Below are 17,553 nucleotides of genomic sequence, written 5' to 3' on the forward strand. Positions count from 1 at the left end.
AGAACAGGACAGCGAGGAGTGGACTAAATTGGCGCACGCGTTCACCTACACTGGTGCGAGAATTGGACAGACCGGCCATTAAAGTGGCTGTTAAAGTGGCTTAAACCTCAGCGAGGAAAATCTCTCCCTTTCTCCCCTCTATTTACTGTTCTTTTTTACCTCACCAACTTTAGATGTTCTGGAAACACCTCACACATTTTAAGATCCAAAATGTTCCCTTTCTGTAGACCTTACCTACTACTGTCTAGACATAATCATACATTAGGACTGGATCACAGTCAATATTTTATTCATATATATATATATATATATATATATATATATATATATATATATATATATATATATATATATATATATATATATATATATATATACATACAGTAGGGAGAACAAGTATTTGATACACTGTTGATTTTTCAGGTTTTCCCACTTGCAAAGCATGTAGAAGACTGTAATTTTTATCATAGGTACTCTTCAACTGTGAGTGATGGAATCTAAAACAAAAATCCAGAAAAATACAATGTATGATTTTTAAATAATTAATTTCCATTGTGGTCTGATGAGTCCAGATTTACCCTGTTCCAGAGTGATGGGCGCATCAGGGTAAGAAGAGAGGCAGGTGAAGTGATGCACCCATCATGCCTAGTGCCTACTGTACAAGCCTGTGGGGGCAGTGCTATGATCTGGGGTTGCTGCAGTTGGTCAGGTCTAGGTTCAGCAACATTGTGTGCCCAAAGAATGAGGTCAGCTGACTACCTGAATATCCCGAATGACCAGGTTATTCCATCAATGGATTTTGTCTTCCCAAATGGAACGGGCATATTCCAAGATGACAATGCCAGGATTCATCGGGCTCACATTGTGAAAGAGTGGTTCAGGGAGCATGAGACATCTTTTCCACACATGGATTGGCCACCACAGAGTCCAGACCTTAACCCCATTGAGAATCTTTGGGATGTGCTGGAGAAGGCTTTGCGCAGTGGTCAGACTCTCCCATCATCAGTACAAGATCTTGGTGAAAGATTAATGCAACACTGGATGGAAATAAATCTTGTGACACTGCAGAAGCTTATTGAAACAATGCCACAGCGAATGCGGGCTGTAATCAAAGCTAAAGGCGGTCCAACAAAATGTTAGAGAGTGTGACCATTTTTTGGTGGCGACTTTTTTTTTGGCCAGGCAGTGTATATACGTGCTGTGGTGGCGCAGCGGGTTAGCACGCCCCACGTTTGGAGGCCTTAGACCTGCGGACGTCGCAGGTTCGACTCCCGGTCCCGACGACCTCTGCCACATGTCCTCCTTCAAAAAATGGCGCCGGCTCAGCTGGCTGCCTGCAGACACAGCTCCTGTCGTGTGCTGTAACTGCGAAATAATTTCCCTGCTGGGATGAATAAAGTAAAAATTATTATTATATATATACAGTATAAACTGTATATATATATATATATATATATATATATATATATATATATATATATATATATAAGAAACAGATTTTAAGGTCCAACATGTTAAATCCCAGTTTGTTTCCCAAAATGACAGAAAAATAAAAATTTCAAGGCTTTACTTTGGTTTATATTTCAGATGGGGTCAAAACAATTAATCAGATTAATTTATTACTGAAATGATTAACTAATTTAGTAATTAGTTAATCTGTATATATACAGTATATATATATTGTCCCTGAATGATGAATCTCTTTAGGGATGTCGTTTAATGTGCAGAATTGCACTATACTTATGCAATATAATATAAAAAATATTCCTGTGGCTGAATACTTTTGTCAGTTTTGTGATTTTATATGCTGACCCTCATTAGCTGACAGACAGATAGTGCACTTATTTTTCACCCGCACTTATTTGGCGTTACTAAAAACATTTAGCAAAAATTAAACTGTTAATTATAATGAAAGTATCACTGTAGCTGTCATTTCATCATTTGGCCAACAGTTTTAGTTTCTGCGTTTATAAGTGATGGACACTGCACCCGATCTGTGTGTAACTAGACATCAATGTACTTTATGTGTGCAGCGTTTCATATTTCAACTATAAATCCCAACTGGTGGGTTTTCAAAAACTAAACATTTATTTTTAGTTCTGTGTTAAACATTGAAACAATTTCCATTTGCTGTTTTGTATGACGTCTAAATTTTAAAGCAAACTTTGAAGATGTAGGATTAATGGAGTTTGGCAAAAGAGTACTAAAAGCAAAAAAGAAAAAAAAAAGAAATACATTAAACTGTTGCAGAAAAATGTTAAGTAACATGCTTCTCGGTATACCTGTTGTCTCTACTGCCTTTTATCATCCCTGATAGACTCAATGTGAAGAACATTGATAGGTCCAAAGATTTGAAAGTAGGTGAAACAAAATGCCAGGACGAAGTGATTTATTAGTTTTAAAATATTTTATTTATTGCATCAAACCAAGCTGAGTTGTGGGAACATTACATTTACATTTTGACATTGAATATTTTTGTGCATCGTCTGTGTGAAAAGCAAAATGTTGCACCTGCACACAGTGCTGTGTGGATATCAGGATACGCTGAAGTGCCCCCCCAGACCCCTCCCACCACATCTAAAGATGATTAAGCCTCCTATCTTCTGATGAACACTCTGAAGAACCGCAATGTGTGTGAGTGTGCGAAAGGTGCCTGACTGACCACTTTATACACCAAACCTCACACAAGCTCACACACTGTGAGCACATAAGACTAAAGCTGTATCACGGCACTACACAGACCAGACATCCCTCAGACAGCATGTTGGCTTGACATTATACACAAACACACACCGCATGATGATATCACTGGGAAACATACACCACCACGTCTGTGCACACACACACGTGTGCACCCATCCCAATGAGCAGCTGCTGCTCATTTGCACAGCAGATTATCTTTTTTTTTTTGCGTTGTGTTTTTTTCTTTTTCTGGGACAGAAATCAAATCTGGAAAAGGAAAAAAAAAAAAAAAGAATGTCATAGTTGACAGCAAACCAAACTCTGTGGGGTTTTCAGTGACATGAAACATTAAAGGCGGAATTCTTACATTTAACATTGAATTCTTTCAGGAAGTATTTTTTCTTCACCGTCGAGTTTTTCACCTCTTTATGTTGTTTTAGGGGCGTTTTTATGGATAAAAACTTCAAAATCAGATTTATAGATCAAGGGAAATGCTTAGGAAAGTGCCACAAATTTGGTTGCTGTGGTTTGTACATCTCAAATATTCTCCCAAGAACAAAATTAACATAGGCGACATAAAAAATACTGATAGTTTAGTTTAGTCCTGGTTTTGATGGTTTCTCTGTTTTACAGACAAATCAAGGAGTTAAACATTTTGAATGGACTTTACCTTTGCTACTTTAGTTTTTATTTACACAGGAAGCAATATTTCTTAAGACAAACATACTTTATACGTTGTACCAAGTTTACATTAGTCAAACTCTATACATTTGTTTATTTCTTTTTCTCAAATCAATAATAGGGATGTAGTAAACCGGCCATACTTTTGAAAATGTTATCTATTTAGACTGCTTTGGATGATGTTTCAAGATTTCATCCCTTGTTAAAGGAGATTGTCTGATTTTTGCTAAGAAGTTGCGTATAGAAAATGGAGACATTCTCTATGGTGCTGCAATGGCTTTAAAACATGTTTTGAACATGTTTGTTTTAAAAGAAAATAACATTTTCCACTGTGTATAACTTTTCTAAATATTATATATTTTGTCATTTTGCTACATTTGGGGGGAAAATAAGAAAAAAAATGCCTGCAAAGAAAATCAGTAATCTGTTGCTTCAGTGCAGCAGAATGTGCCAGGCAGACATTTTACAGCAAAACAGCTGCGTGTTCTCATTGCTTTGGGAACACACCTGGAGACTCATTATATAAGTATGTAGTCAGAAGTTATATTAACCTAATTTGTCTTTGTTTCACACAAAATAAAAAAGTTAGTGTCCAATTATTTTAGTTTTAGAAATCATTAAAATAAGAGGAGTTTGTGTAACGTCAAGTCTCGTCACATTCATTGATGTATGTTGTGACTTATTTTAGTGCTGATGTTGCTGTATTTTTTGACATCGAAAGACAAACTGTCATCTCTCCAGAGATGAAATTGAAGTGCTCTACGACTGCTCCCAGATGTTCAGATGTTGCTTACTTGACGTCAAATTAAATAAGGTTCAGTTTTAAGCCCCTAGCATGCTGACGTGAGTAGAGCGTCATGATAACGTGCTGTGAAATTATGTTACGTTATTGTTGGGTCATTCCTTCAATATTTGAGTCACAGTTTTATTGTTTTTGTAGCAGTGATTCAAATGTCACAGAGCTGGCTTTTATTGTCTTTTATTTTAAACAAACTTAGATATTTATAAGTTTGTTTACGATGACCTATGGGTTGGTCTGCCAAATAAAACCCTACAGTTTTTCTTTATAATCATAATTTGTTGTTGAATGGTATAAATGATCTTTTAATTTATATATCCATCTTCTTTTTTTGTGAAATCATTTGAACAGTTCTTAGCTCTTAATTGAAGGAACTGTGAATTTCCTGCCAGATGACTGGAACGCCTGGCTAGACTAAAAAGTCATACAGCTCGCGTTTGTGTTGGGAGCAGTGTGTGCGTGTTTTAGCTGTCCTTGTCAAGCCTTTTTAACTCAGCAATTTCACAAACACACACATTTTCACCATGCGACACAAACTCTCCCAGGACTTCCTACAGCAGGCAAGCAGGCGGGCCAATGTGCGAAGGGAGTGTGTCTTAAGGTCTGTGTGTGTGTGTGTGTGTGTTGGATTGTGACTGTGAGACATGTGGTGGGACGGGCAGACAGGGCCGGCACGTTATCCTCTTATCCCCACTGTTGTGGAATAGAGAGGCAAGCAGCTGGAGGGACTGCAAGCAGCCTGATAATGCCAGCACTATTTTCTAAACCGCCATCTTAATCTTGTTACTCAAATGGTTGTGAAGAGAGTCATGAATTTTAATTTTTCCCAAACCGACACACACATACACACACGCCTACACCCCCCCCACACACACACGTTTACATCGCTGTCTCTCACATGCATAAGTAGTATCCCCACTGTGTCTGTGTTCTCTGCTTTCCTTTTCTCTGCCTCTATGTTTTTCTCTCCCCATCAGCTGCCAGAGGACCCTCTTCCTCATCGTCCATTTCGCCAACATGTCTTCCTCGACCCTCTCCCTTCACCTTTCTCCCCTCTCCCTCCCTCCCTCGGCTCCCCTCTATCTTCCCATTTCCTACATCACGACCCACTTCTTGGTTTATTCAAGCCTGTCCTTCTATCCCTTCCTCTACCCATCTTTCCATCCACCCAATCCCTTATTCTCCGTTTCCTAATCCTGCTGAGAGAGACCCCAGACACCCAGTTTATCCATCCCTCCCCTTGTCTCCACCTCTTTCCTCCTCTCCCAACCTCCTTTTTCATCCTTTTCCACCTTGTTCACTTTTTTTTTGTTCTTTTAGTCCAAACAAGCAGGACAAAGAAGGGGGGGGGGAAAGAAGCAGCAGGGAAATGTAGAGGCAGAATGAGAGGAGGCTGGGGTGAAAGTGGCAATAAAATAAATGGCTTGCACCTTGGAAAGGAGTGGGGTGGGGAGAAGCGTAGGGAGGGAGGTGGTGGTGAGGTGGCAGGTCGGGTAGAGAGCCGATTTAGCCAGCCACCCATGAAGCTGATTAGGTAGCCTGCGATCAGGAGGAACAGCTTTGCTTGTTAAACTTTTCACCTCTGCAAGCTCTTAGCCCTCACGGTGTAAGCGTCCCCCCAACCCTTCCCTCTTTCTTCTTTATCCCTCCATCACCCCTTCCACCACTTCCTTCCTCGCTGCGTCTGCTTTGGCCAACATTGGCTCCGGTCCCCATGGAGGACTCAGCAAAAGAGGACAGGTAGCTGCCCCCGGTACACCCAGACAGCTGGTTCTACCCTCCTTCCTCAGTAGTTTTACCGTCTCCCTGGAGGTCAGAGGTTCGACCGCCGGCCGCAGGCCCGGACGGAAAGCAACACGAAGATGACATACATAAAGGGGCGGCTGCTAGCAAAACAAATGGCAAAATAAAGGGACGAAGAAGAACGAGGGAGGGGAAGATCCAAGCAGTGGGTTCGTATTTATCTAGCAGGAGAGAAATTAGCGAAAAGGAGAGTGAGGTGAAGTGTTGTGGAGTGGAGGGAGGATTTCACACTTTCACAGCACCAGGTGATGGTGTTGCAGGATGTGTGACAGGTACTGAGGGAGAGAAGTGTCGAGGGAAAAACCTGAAGCGCAACCTCGGGTATTAATTTCAATCCCGAATGCTTCCCGTATTCTCAAAGAAATGTCAATGTCCACTTTATCAAAATTTTAAAAGCTGACAGAAGTCTTTTGCAATTAAGTCAAAGAAACAATAATGAACCACATAAAAAAATAACACTTAAAATAAAATATCTAACATTATCCCAACACAGAGTAACACTTAAAAAAGGTTTGGTTATGGTAACAACCTATATGTATGTGAGTGTAGCTTTACCACCTCCACATTATAATTCGGGTCTGCAGGGGTTATTCCTATTGATTGTAAAATCTTTCCTGTCTAGATTGTCCTAATACCTGGATGAAAGCACATATTTAAAAATGTATCATAGAAAATTTCTATAACTCATTTGTGAGTCTCAGGTTCCCCCTTTAATACTGTCATAATCTTGCTCTCATTAACCCAGGATTATGTTTAGTCTTGTCTGTAAGTGAAATCTAACATAACCTGTTACCTTACTGTATCTCTTTTAGGTAACATTGAACCACTTTGATTTTCATTGCTTCCTATTGTTTTTCCAACCAACTAGTGATCAGTAATCCTTAACGCTTTCTGAAGTAACTCTGATAACTTGCTAATTCAGACATAAAAAAGCTTTTAAAATCAGTGTTTGAGACGGTTTTCCAATCTGTCCAGCAAAATTTACTTTCAGATTCAGTTTTTTCTTTTTAACTAGATTGGACTCTAGGCCTGTCAATTCCTCTTTTTGTCCTTCATTTGTCCACTTTGCTATTTAGAAACTAGTGCAAAAACTGAACTGAAATCTTCCAATGAAATCTCAAAAGTATCGCCCCCCCTCCACACTGTCCACCAAAAAATAATAAAAAAACCCAGAAAAACCTTTAGGAACGTTGGAAAACAACTGAGCACTTTGAACAATTACGAAGAAGTCCGACTTCTCTCAAGAAAACTATGAAGAAATTAACAGTTCGACACTTTGCGTCCTTATGCCAGATCTTCATGCAATTACAATTCCTCTCCTGTGCCTTAATTGTGACGTTCTTGCAGAAGAACAGCAGGTTGTGGTGCCAGAAAACTTGAGTGTTAGCCAAAATAAATATCTAATTGAACACAGTGATTCTCAACGAAAGTCAAACAAAACCCTCAGAACTGGCACGTGCAAATATTTATCAAACCATTCATCTTAAACGTGATTCTCTTATCTTGTTTTTTTTTTTGTCCTTAACCTCCAGATTTACTCGTCCATGATGTTTCATGTAGGCTATGTTTTGGCGCTCACTCCACGTTTCGCTAAAGTGCTACTTTTCCCCCCTCAGGCTGTGTTTTCCCTACATGTGCAGCGTCACGCTAAGATTTCTGCCATGTTGTGTTTAGTCACTGCTTTCCCTGTCTTGTCCTTTTTCAGATGCTGAGAGAAGGAAAGCAGGCATACGATGAAAACATCCACTATCCTCTCCTCGTCACCCTGACCAAAGGACCTCAACCTGTTAATCAAGCTCAGTAAAATGGAATAAGGGAGCTCTTTGCTATACATAACACTCCACACTGTTTTCATTTTCTTTTTTTTTTTTTAAATTTCACCTCCAGCCATATTCCAAACAACTCCTCTCAGTCCAGAAGATGGTGACTCAGCTTTTATAGCTTGCAGTTAATCTGCTAGTTAAAAAGTTTCGCCGTCCGTTGTGGATTTATCGACTTTACAAGGGGTCTGTGATTCCTACGCATTCACTTGAAATTCCGCCTGCTTGCGGTGAATTACGTGACAGTTTTCCGTACATGTCAGGTATTCATTAGCGTTTTCCAGCTTGAACTAGTCACTGTCAACGAACGTCGCTCACTGTGTTCCCGCGCTCAGCGTGGAGGCCGGCTTCGACTCGCAGCGCGGAGCAATTTGCAGCTTCCTCAGTTTCCACCTTTAATTTCACTTAAAACATCTCATTCAGCCCAGCCAGGGGTCAGTACAAAGAACTTAATTTGTGTGTGTGCGTTACAGCAGTGCAGCGCATTAACACATTACGGCACTTTCAAATGAAAAGAGCATCGGTTGCTGCAGGAGACACAGATTTTCTATGATGTTTTTTTTTTTTCCACTGCAATTTTGCTGCAATTAACACAAGTAATCTCCAGCATACACACTATGAATCCACTATCGGTATTGCTTTACAGTTTGCTGAGATGATGAAAGGAACAACCTGATCTTAATTTGTTAACCATCGTCTGTAATTTCCCTCTTCAGTTCCAGTTTGAGTTGCTAAAATGCAGCTGATTACTCTGATTTTACCGATGTGTGAATCTTCACACCTGGCTCATTGTGTCAAGTATCATTATTTTTGAAGAGGTTTGTGAGCTCACGCAGTACTGTTGTGCTAGTATATATTGACCCAATACTGTGGAATAGAAAATGATGTATTTTTGTGATTGTGTGCGTGAATTAGCTATTGTTATTTCAATCTTTTCCAAGTGACGGTATTCTGTGCTGGCGAGCGCAACAAACTTATTTCGGTTTGGTTTTGGTGACATTTATTGGTAAAGACTTAAAAAATAAATTTATGTGTTATTGAAGTAGGGTTATCTCAGACTGAAAATCTGTTTGAGTGTTTTAAATGGACTGGTAAATGGACTGAACTTATATAGCAATTTGGGGTTAAGTGCCTTGCCCAGAGGCAGATCGACATGTGGCAGGAGGAAGCTGGAATCGAACCTACAACCTTCCGATCGTAAGACGACTACCGAAGCGCCACAGTTGCCCCTAGTGGGGAAAAACACAAAGTTAATGTTCTATATTTTGTACAATCTGATTTTGCTAATAGAACAGCGATTCATCTTCTCCTGTAACATTTTAGAGAGAGGAATCCTTGACGTTTTTATCTTATAGTCTCTTCAGGTTCCTTCTGCAGGATTTAAATCTGGAGAAAGAGATGACTGTGGAACCGGGTCGTTTGTTAGACCATTTCTGTAGACTCTTGCAGACTTTTTTAATTCAACATTTCTTTCTATCTACTTAAGAAAGTGTATAATCCCATGAATAGTGTTACCTTAGCATTTATTTGGAAGAAAAGCAGGCCATCATAGCATTACAGACCCTCCGTCATGTCTAGCATTGAGCGCTAGAGGCTCACACATGTATCATGCGAACCCAAACGGCGTGAGGTCACATGTTTGCAGACCACCGCCAATGTTCCCCTTCTGGATCCTCCATGTTGGTTTTACGAAACGGTCACAGAGGGAGCGCCACTCTTTTCTACAGACAGTCTCCGAACAACAGTGTTGCAATTCCCATTCGGGAGTTTTTAGCCATTTGACTGTCTTATTATAGTAGTTATTTAGTGAAAAACAAGTGTACATATTTCCTCAACACGTCAGATAAGTGTTCCTCAAAAGTATTAATGTCTCTTGCAGCTACAAAAACCATATAGTGGAAGCTAGTTGAATAGAAATATCAACATTTCTGTCTGATCGCATTTCTGCATAAAACACGAATGCGAAACACTTCTGACCCAATCTGCATGATTTTTCTTAAAGCTCACGATGCTAACGTTTGACACGGTGTGATGGAAAAGCTTGTGTTTCTGGCATCACTCTAAAAAGGAAAAGGAGGTCACCATGGAGACTCAGTGACCTGGACCTGTCATTGGTTGCTACAGTTTTTCTGGAGTTTTAGAGGCTTATTTTGCCTCCATTATCATCCTGCTCACTGTCTATAGCTATGCGGTCACGTCATATTTATATCACACGTAAATTAAACACATCCCAGACGATTTGCCCTTGACTCACGCTGAGGTTACAACAAGCGACAAGATGGAGCTGGAAGACGTCAAACAAAAGCTAAAAACAGGAGAAGTTACACTGCTTACTTAAATGATAGTAGTCTAAAAACAAAAGCAGTAACATTTTATTTAAAATGATATGTTGGGTTTACTTCGAGCTCAGACACAACGCCTCTGGGCTCGAGCCGGGTCAGGTTGAATTTTTTTAGGCCTGATCTAAAGTCTACTCTAAATTGATTTACTCAAAATAAAGGTAGGATTTTTCACAATTTTCACTGTGAGATGATGTAAATACATAAATAATAATAATGTGAATTTATCTGAAGCCTTCTTTCCCGTCTTTACCAGGCAGCAATAAACGTTGCTGGCATGGCACCTTTGAAAAAATAAGTAAATTGTAATACATAGAGTGTTTCTCCAGAGGACAAAGTGTGCAATAAGTAAAATATGTCAGATTCATCCATGACCCTTCTGTTACCATAGTGACTATTTTATGACCTGCGGCCGCCTTTGCAGAATGCCTGAATGTCTGGAAGTTTCCACAAAATCTGGAAACTTTAGTTGCTGGAGAACAATCATCAGGAGTATCAAACTCTAAACTGGAACCAAATCCTGTGTTGATTCTGAGTTATACGATACGCATATCTATATCTTTATCTCTTAAATTCACAACCTTACAGATGTTTGCTTCTTCAGTTTATTCCATGCCACGTTTTTATCAACCAACTGTTCTCAGGTGTTTTTGTCACAGATCGTCTGGCTTCCTGTTTCTTGTATCATCGGGAAAGCTGCAGGTATGAAGGTGTGTGTTGCGGCTCGCGACGCGTTTCCACATTACACTGTGATCCACTGACGTACAGGACAGCCAAGAAGCTGTGCAGGACTTCCCTAGTGGCTGCTGTTTACATTTCACACAAGATAATCAGCCTCAGTAAAAAAAACAAAAGGACGTTATAAAAGCGGTGTCACTGTTGTGATTATTGAAATGTCATTTCAAAAACACGTGTGAATGTTTTTAATCGCACTGTTACCAAACCATAAAAATAATAATTTCTTAAATAATCTTCTATACATAAAGACGAATACGCCGGGATTACCATGATTTGACTAGTATTATTGTCAGTTTAAAGTGTTTGGTATTAAACAAATCAGCATTATAGCCAGTAAGCACTGTTTAAAAAGCATAAATGAAAACTTTCAGCGTTAATTTTTTTTTGTTTGCATTCATTTCAAGCTGGCTCTAATTTCATGCTGCCTTAAAACACAGAGGCACCATAAAAAAAAAATAAAATAAAATAAAGTATTTGTGATTACTGAAGAATTCACAATTCAAGCTAAATGTCTTTTACACAATCTGTGAGAAATTAAATAATTTCTGAAAGTATTTTTAGTAATCAGAAGGAATATCATATCTGTATAATTAAGTTTCTACATAAATAAACCAAATGCTCTTACTTTCAAAGCAGATCATTTTTGCTTCGTAGGACGAGATCAGCTCACCTTAGGATGACCTCAGTCCTAATTCTGTAGAAGATCTGACTAATTACAGTAAAATGAACTCGCCCAATCATTCCTCTAAGTGGGCTTTGGAATCGTGACATTTATGAGTAGTTTTACTCACTGTGGGGACCAGAAATCAGAGTCAGTCGCTCTGAGGCTTCGTGTTTTTACTGCATCTGAGAGGGGGCAAGCTGCCCGGTTCAGGAGCTTTCGCTGCACTTTGTCAGTTTTGCAGCAGTGCGACACATTGCACAGTTTACGCGGCGCCTCTGAGTCGTGACGCCCGTGCAACTGAATTATTCGACGTGTCCCCAAGAAATCTGCGGCAGCCTGGCTTGAGCCGTAGCTCACGTCACGCCTGCGACAGCAGCAGCAGCAAAGCTATCGATAATATCCATCTTGGATATGTAAATATGCCTTAGAAACGCATGGCTGATCTGCATCGGAAGAGTTCGACCTTCAACTTCAGTCTGTGTATGGATGTAACTGATTTTCATTCTTGAACCGGACCACTGTCAGCAAACTCAGCTGCGTTTTCTTCATCATGTGCGTCAGCATCAATTTTAGCCATAACGGAAAAACAATATTTGACTTAGTAGAAAATGCATATCTTGTTTATTATTATTGAAACTCTTGCTGAACGATCTATCAGCTCATACCTAATATGTGTGAATTACACGTTTGAATCTATAATTTCATTGTTATTAGAGCAACAACTGCTCAGTTCAGTGTCCTGTTTATCACTGCGTGTGAATTTGAGGCCTCAAACAGACGCGACAAAAACAAAAAAAAAAAAGTAGAAGTGAGGAGGGTATGTAAGTCAAATAGATTTGACTCAGAAAAGAGGATGAGCTTTTTGCTTTGCTGTGATGAAAGTCATTTGGATGTTCATGGTTTTTCTGATCGAATAAAATATTTTTCCTTCACTAAATCTGGACTTTTCTTTTTTCCCTTTTAATTTGTATGTGCATGTTGTCACTACTGTATAAGATTAGGAAGGCAGCTTATTATAATCTGCACAACAAATCTGTACAAAATTATCTTAATGTGCTTGTTTTCTCTCTCTAGGTTTCCATTCTGAAAGTTAAACGCCGATCAAAGTAGTAAAGTTTTCCTCAGACTTAAACTTTCTGCGGCGTGCGTTTCAAACGCAATAGCATCTTCTGTGCTAAGCTTGTTACACACACATACACACACCCCCTACACACACATGCGCCTATATGCATACACGGATATCAAGCCCGGTGAGCAACACCGCCCCTTTCATCGTCCTCTTTTGGAGGAAAATAGAGAGGGAGGAGAGGCAGCACACAGCAGCTAATCCTGCAGGCTCACTCTTCTGTTTATCTGTCAGAAGAAGGGAGGGAGAATTCATGCAAGGAGGAGGGGGAAACCAGTGGGGCCTCCTGATCTGTCTTTTGATATTTTAAAGAGGTCTGTTCTCTCCTCCCCAACATTGTGCTGAAGAGGCAGAGAGAAGAGATAGAAAAAGCTACAGACGGCGGCAAAGAGAGGAAGACAAAGGCTGAAAAAGACGAGGGGGCAGATCTGGAGAAGGGAGAAAAGATGCTACGAGGAAAGGCGCAAGAATGCCTGGGAGGGGGGTAAAAAAAAAAAGGCAACGCACGAGACAGCTGGAAGTGAGGGGAAAAGCTTCAGACGTAAAATAAAATTGAAAAAATAGTTGACCGAGAGGCAGAGATTGACTGGCAGAGAGAATGATCGAACGGAGAAAAAGAGAGACAGAGTGCTCCCAGCTCGACACAAGGGCCCCATTAACTTGACCACTTGCCCTTTGCACACAAAGGCAGGGCCGGCCCACTGCCCCTCCCACCCAATTATCCACGATTAGGCTCAGTGCACTGTGTCAAGATGGAGAGGGAAGGGACAGGGGAGAAAGGCGAGCACAGGGAGGAAAAAGAAAGAGACAGCGGGAGTGAGAGAGAGCGCCGAGAGGTGGATGATGAGGATTATGCAATTAAGTTAAAGTTGCAGGTATTCTAATAGAGCAACCTTTGACGCAAGAGCCGTCGGAGAGAAGCTGGAACAGTTCGGGGATCGATACAGAGCAGTGCTGCAGGACAAAAGAGACGTGTTTATTCATAGTTCACATCGTTTTGTTTTGTGACTTGAATTAACATGTAGAGGTTTGAGAATAATCTGAAAAGGCAACTGACAGGAGGCCACATCACAGCATTGGATCCATTTTTGTTTCCGCTTCTCTTTTTTTTAGGTGTTGTCCTTGTGTGTTCCTCCCGTTTTGTGTCCCCCCCTCCCCAAAGGTGTATGTCAGTGAAACTTTACCTGCTTTGGGGATAACAGTAAAGTAGATTTTATACCGTTTTCAAAGTTAACATGAAGTGAAACCCGCACATATTCAGATTTAAGCGCACCGGTGTCTAGTTCAAACATCGTTTCCACCCAAACTCCCCTGTGGTGCATTCAGAGCCCCGATATGCTCCCACCATTAAAAGGAACCAACACAATCTAACTAAATTAGCTTTATTTGTTCCTAAAACATTTGAGGAACTCTCACTATTTATCATATCTTTGGTAAAGGATCAGACATGCTCTGGGGCATTTTTACCATATTTGCTCTTAACATATTCAGCGTTGAAGGAGCTCAACCGTGCAGGTTTGTTGTTGTCTGTCGTTTGTGAGTTGTTGAAAATCTTCAGCCTACAGCTGTTCTGGTGACTGTGGCCGAAGTAAACCATATGTAAGCCATATGGATCCTGGCTTATATCATAAAAATAAAACATCTTTCACACACTCCAACGTTTGGGATGCAATGTATATTTTGTGGTTGCAGAATTTGTGAATTATTGCACATTGCCGAGTTTTTCCACCTCCCAAGCTGCCGTATTTTCGAGAAGAGTTTCCAAAAAAAAAAAAAAAAAAACTACAAAGATACGGCCAAGGCCGCGTCTCCAGCTCGATGTTCTTACTCTGTGCAGCACTGAAACACAAAATGGACACTTGTTTATTGTATAAAAGTAAAACATCTTTTTTCTAAATCTAAAGCCTGTGTTTGGGATACGTTGTGTATACTGTGGGTGAATTATTGCATATCACAGCTTTGTGTCACTGTTATTTCTACCTCCCAAGAAGCTGTAATTTTTTAAAGGCACCAAATCACAGGGGGAGTTTTAAAAACATATGGAGGAGTTGAACGTTTTCATGTACAAGGAGGGGCAAATAAAGAGTCCAGGTGATTCGAATGTGAGTCTGGTGTCTGAAGTGATGCTTTTCGTTGCTTTTGTTCCAAACTGACTTGCCCCAATTAACATCCAGAGGAAATTCTGTTTTCACAACACAGAATAATGCTGAACCCTACAACGCTACAACACATATTGATGATACCCACAATTTTTATGATAGTACAAAGTAACATATATGGCACCTTCCTAAAATAATGGCCTAATGTTGGCTTGACTGGAAATCATCCAGTCAAGCCAACATTCAGATACGCCTCCTGCCTGGTTCTTGTTTTGGACTGAGTTGACATTGACCAGGTCTTTTTTGCTCTAAAACGATGGTCACCAGTCCTCCATAGTGACGTAAAAGACTCAATATCAGCTATCACAAACATTAGATGGCAGGTGTTCCCTCTAAGGGACGGCACAACCAGATATTAGGTTTAAAGCAGATCAGTTATAGGGCCAGGTTGGTCTGAATAGCTTTTTAGATTCAGATCAAAAAAAGTGTATATATATATATGTACTTAATATTTTGTGTGATAATAAAATTTGTTGTGAAGATCTTAAAACAATTAACATTTGTAAGGGAATAAATACTTCTCAGCCTAAAACAGACTATTTTCTTTCAATTTTCCAATCACAACAGAAACTTTCAGGACTCCAAATAAAAGGGTTGACTTAAGACAATAAGGAAACCGAACTTCACCCTTCATCTGTTTAAATGAAGGTTTTTAATAGTAAGATGTGCTTTGTCAGACTATTTAAATGATTGCTGCCACTGTACGATACAGAAATTTTGAAAGTGTCAAAACGGCAACAAACGCAAAACATATGTGGCAACAACAAATAGAAAATCTAACATTCTTTCAACAAATGCTAAGTCAATAGTCTTTCCTGGATGAGTCATAATAACCTATATTGGACTACATCTTATCAGCTTAGTTGCTTTTAACACCATCCAGCTTTATTTTGTTCTAGCCCTCAGAAAAAGCACAATGCCATGCCCGAAGTGTCAAGCTCCCACAATTTAACAGTGCTGGGTGGAAAACCTTGTCTCTTTACTGATGGATCTGACTCTAGTTGGTTTAACTGATCGCTGTATGTTTTACTGCTTTACTGTAAAGCAGTACTTACTGGTTTACTGCTGCAGTGCAGCTGCAGAAATAATAGAAGCAACTGTTGCTCCGTCACACCAAACACAGTAAACAGCAAGGTAGCATGAAAATCTGAACTGATTTAATTCCAAATCTTTACTCTTCTTGCTGAAAAGCAGAGGAGGCAGCGGGAGGCCGAATCCCATCAGTGACACATCATCTGGTTTCTACATCCGACGACCACAAAAACACAGTAATAAAGCCCACCTCGTGACACGGTGTACCTGCCCACACGGAGGCACACGCATGTATCATGATGCATAAAAACAAACAAAAAGAAAGAGTAGGCTCCAGCATCCACACACACACACACACTGTTACAGTCACCGTGGGCTCAGCTGCAGTCCAGCTGCACTGTCATGTTGTGCCTGTTGATCGTCTGCAGCCGCCAATCCTGCTGAAGTTGCTGCTACCTCAAGTTTACTTTTGCTTACTTTCCTTCTAAACAGCTCTCCAAGAGGCTTTTACATCCAGGCTCAAGAAGAGTCTGCATGACTGAGTCTCCTGTATTTTGAATTTTCATTCAGTCATTTGTGGTTCAGACCCATAGCGAACATGAACAAATGTCAGAATTTTCACTCACAAAAACCTTTTTTGCTCTCCTTGCCCACTTGACGTCAAAAGCTGGAGTTTTTGTTTTAGACACACAGAAGCGTCGTTCTGAAAATACTTTCATTTCTCACTGCAGTTCATGTGTTTGCGACCTTCCAGGCTGCTGTTGTGACGTTCTACGTAATAAACTCTCACAATAAGCTGGAATCATGAAACTTGGCCACCTTTCTTTCTTTTTAGTCAAACTGTTCAGAAGTCGTCATAATGTTCGTTACGTCAAAATCTTGATTTTTTTTTTTTTTTTTTAATTCGTTACAATGGTTTGAAGTGTCTGGAAAGAGCAAAACAATCCTAAAGACTATTTGTTTTAGTTGAGATGCAATGCTGGGAGTAAAATCTTACAAATGTGAAGTTCTCCGATAAGGGAGGAGACACCTTTGGTAGTTGGCTAACTTAAACCATATATTGTTTTCCATCTGCTTGACAGACTGAATGTTGCTCCTATAGAATCCTGATAAAATAAGCTTAAGTGTTTGTAGTTGTAACATGACAGTCATTTTCAAGGTGCCTTTTATATAAAAGTTGGTGGGTAAAATTTTTTATTCTGTCCTTCAACAATATGGAGCAGTCCACATCCAGATACGTGAGATAGGCGTGTTCAGTTTCTGGTTTTTAGCATCAAAATGGAGGTAAATATAGAGCCAGTATCACAAATACCGGCAGCAATACTGATACGTATTATTTAAGTAAGATATATTATCAAACTTCTGACCTTTATGTGTTTTTGTGAGTTTTCGTTGTAATCGTTTTGTTAAGACCTAATGCAGAATTTAGATCAGGTTTACAGGTGTCTTCAAAATACTTTGCCACCATACTTGTATGATAATCAGAAACGTGTAGAAAAATTAAACAAATGTTGTGCATTGTGTTCTAAATAAAGTGCAAACATGATAATTTGAGAGCAAATGAAAGCAAAAATCTTTTTCTACTGTAGCGTTGAGAAACTACATTACAAAAACAAAATAAAATTTCAAGAGGGAATCTGAAACTAAAGTTCCAATCTTGTCATGCTAGCTATCGATCCGATGTTGATACTGACTTGGTATCGATAATAT

At 39.8% G+C, this 17,553-nt stretch overlaps 1 protein-coding gene across 1 annotated transcript in view; it reads left to right on the top strand.

Moving 5' to 3' along the window:
• camkmt (calmodulin-lysine N-methyltransferase) overlaps positions 1–12,453 on the top strand; it is a 112,885-nt gene extending 100,432 nt beyond the window's left edge. The window contains exon 11 of the mRNA XM_023327872.1: positions 7,671–12,453. Within this exon, the coding sequence (XP_023183640.1) occupies positions 7,671–7,769 (99 nt within the window). The 3' untranslated portion in view covers positions 7,770–12,453. The remainder of the gene's footprint in view (positions 1–7,670) is intronic.
• The last annotated feature ends 5,100 nt before the right edge of the window (positions 12,454–17,553 follow it).

The sequence above is a fragment of the Xiphophorus maculatus genome, chromosome 22 (assembly GCF_002775205.1).
Source record: "Xiphophorus maculatus strain JP 163 A chromosome 22, X_maculatus-5.0-male, whole genome shotgun sequence".
Classification (NCBI taxonomy): Eukaryota; Metazoa; Chordata; class Actinopteri; order Cyprinodontiformes; family Poeciliidae; genus Xiphophorus; species Xiphophorus maculatus.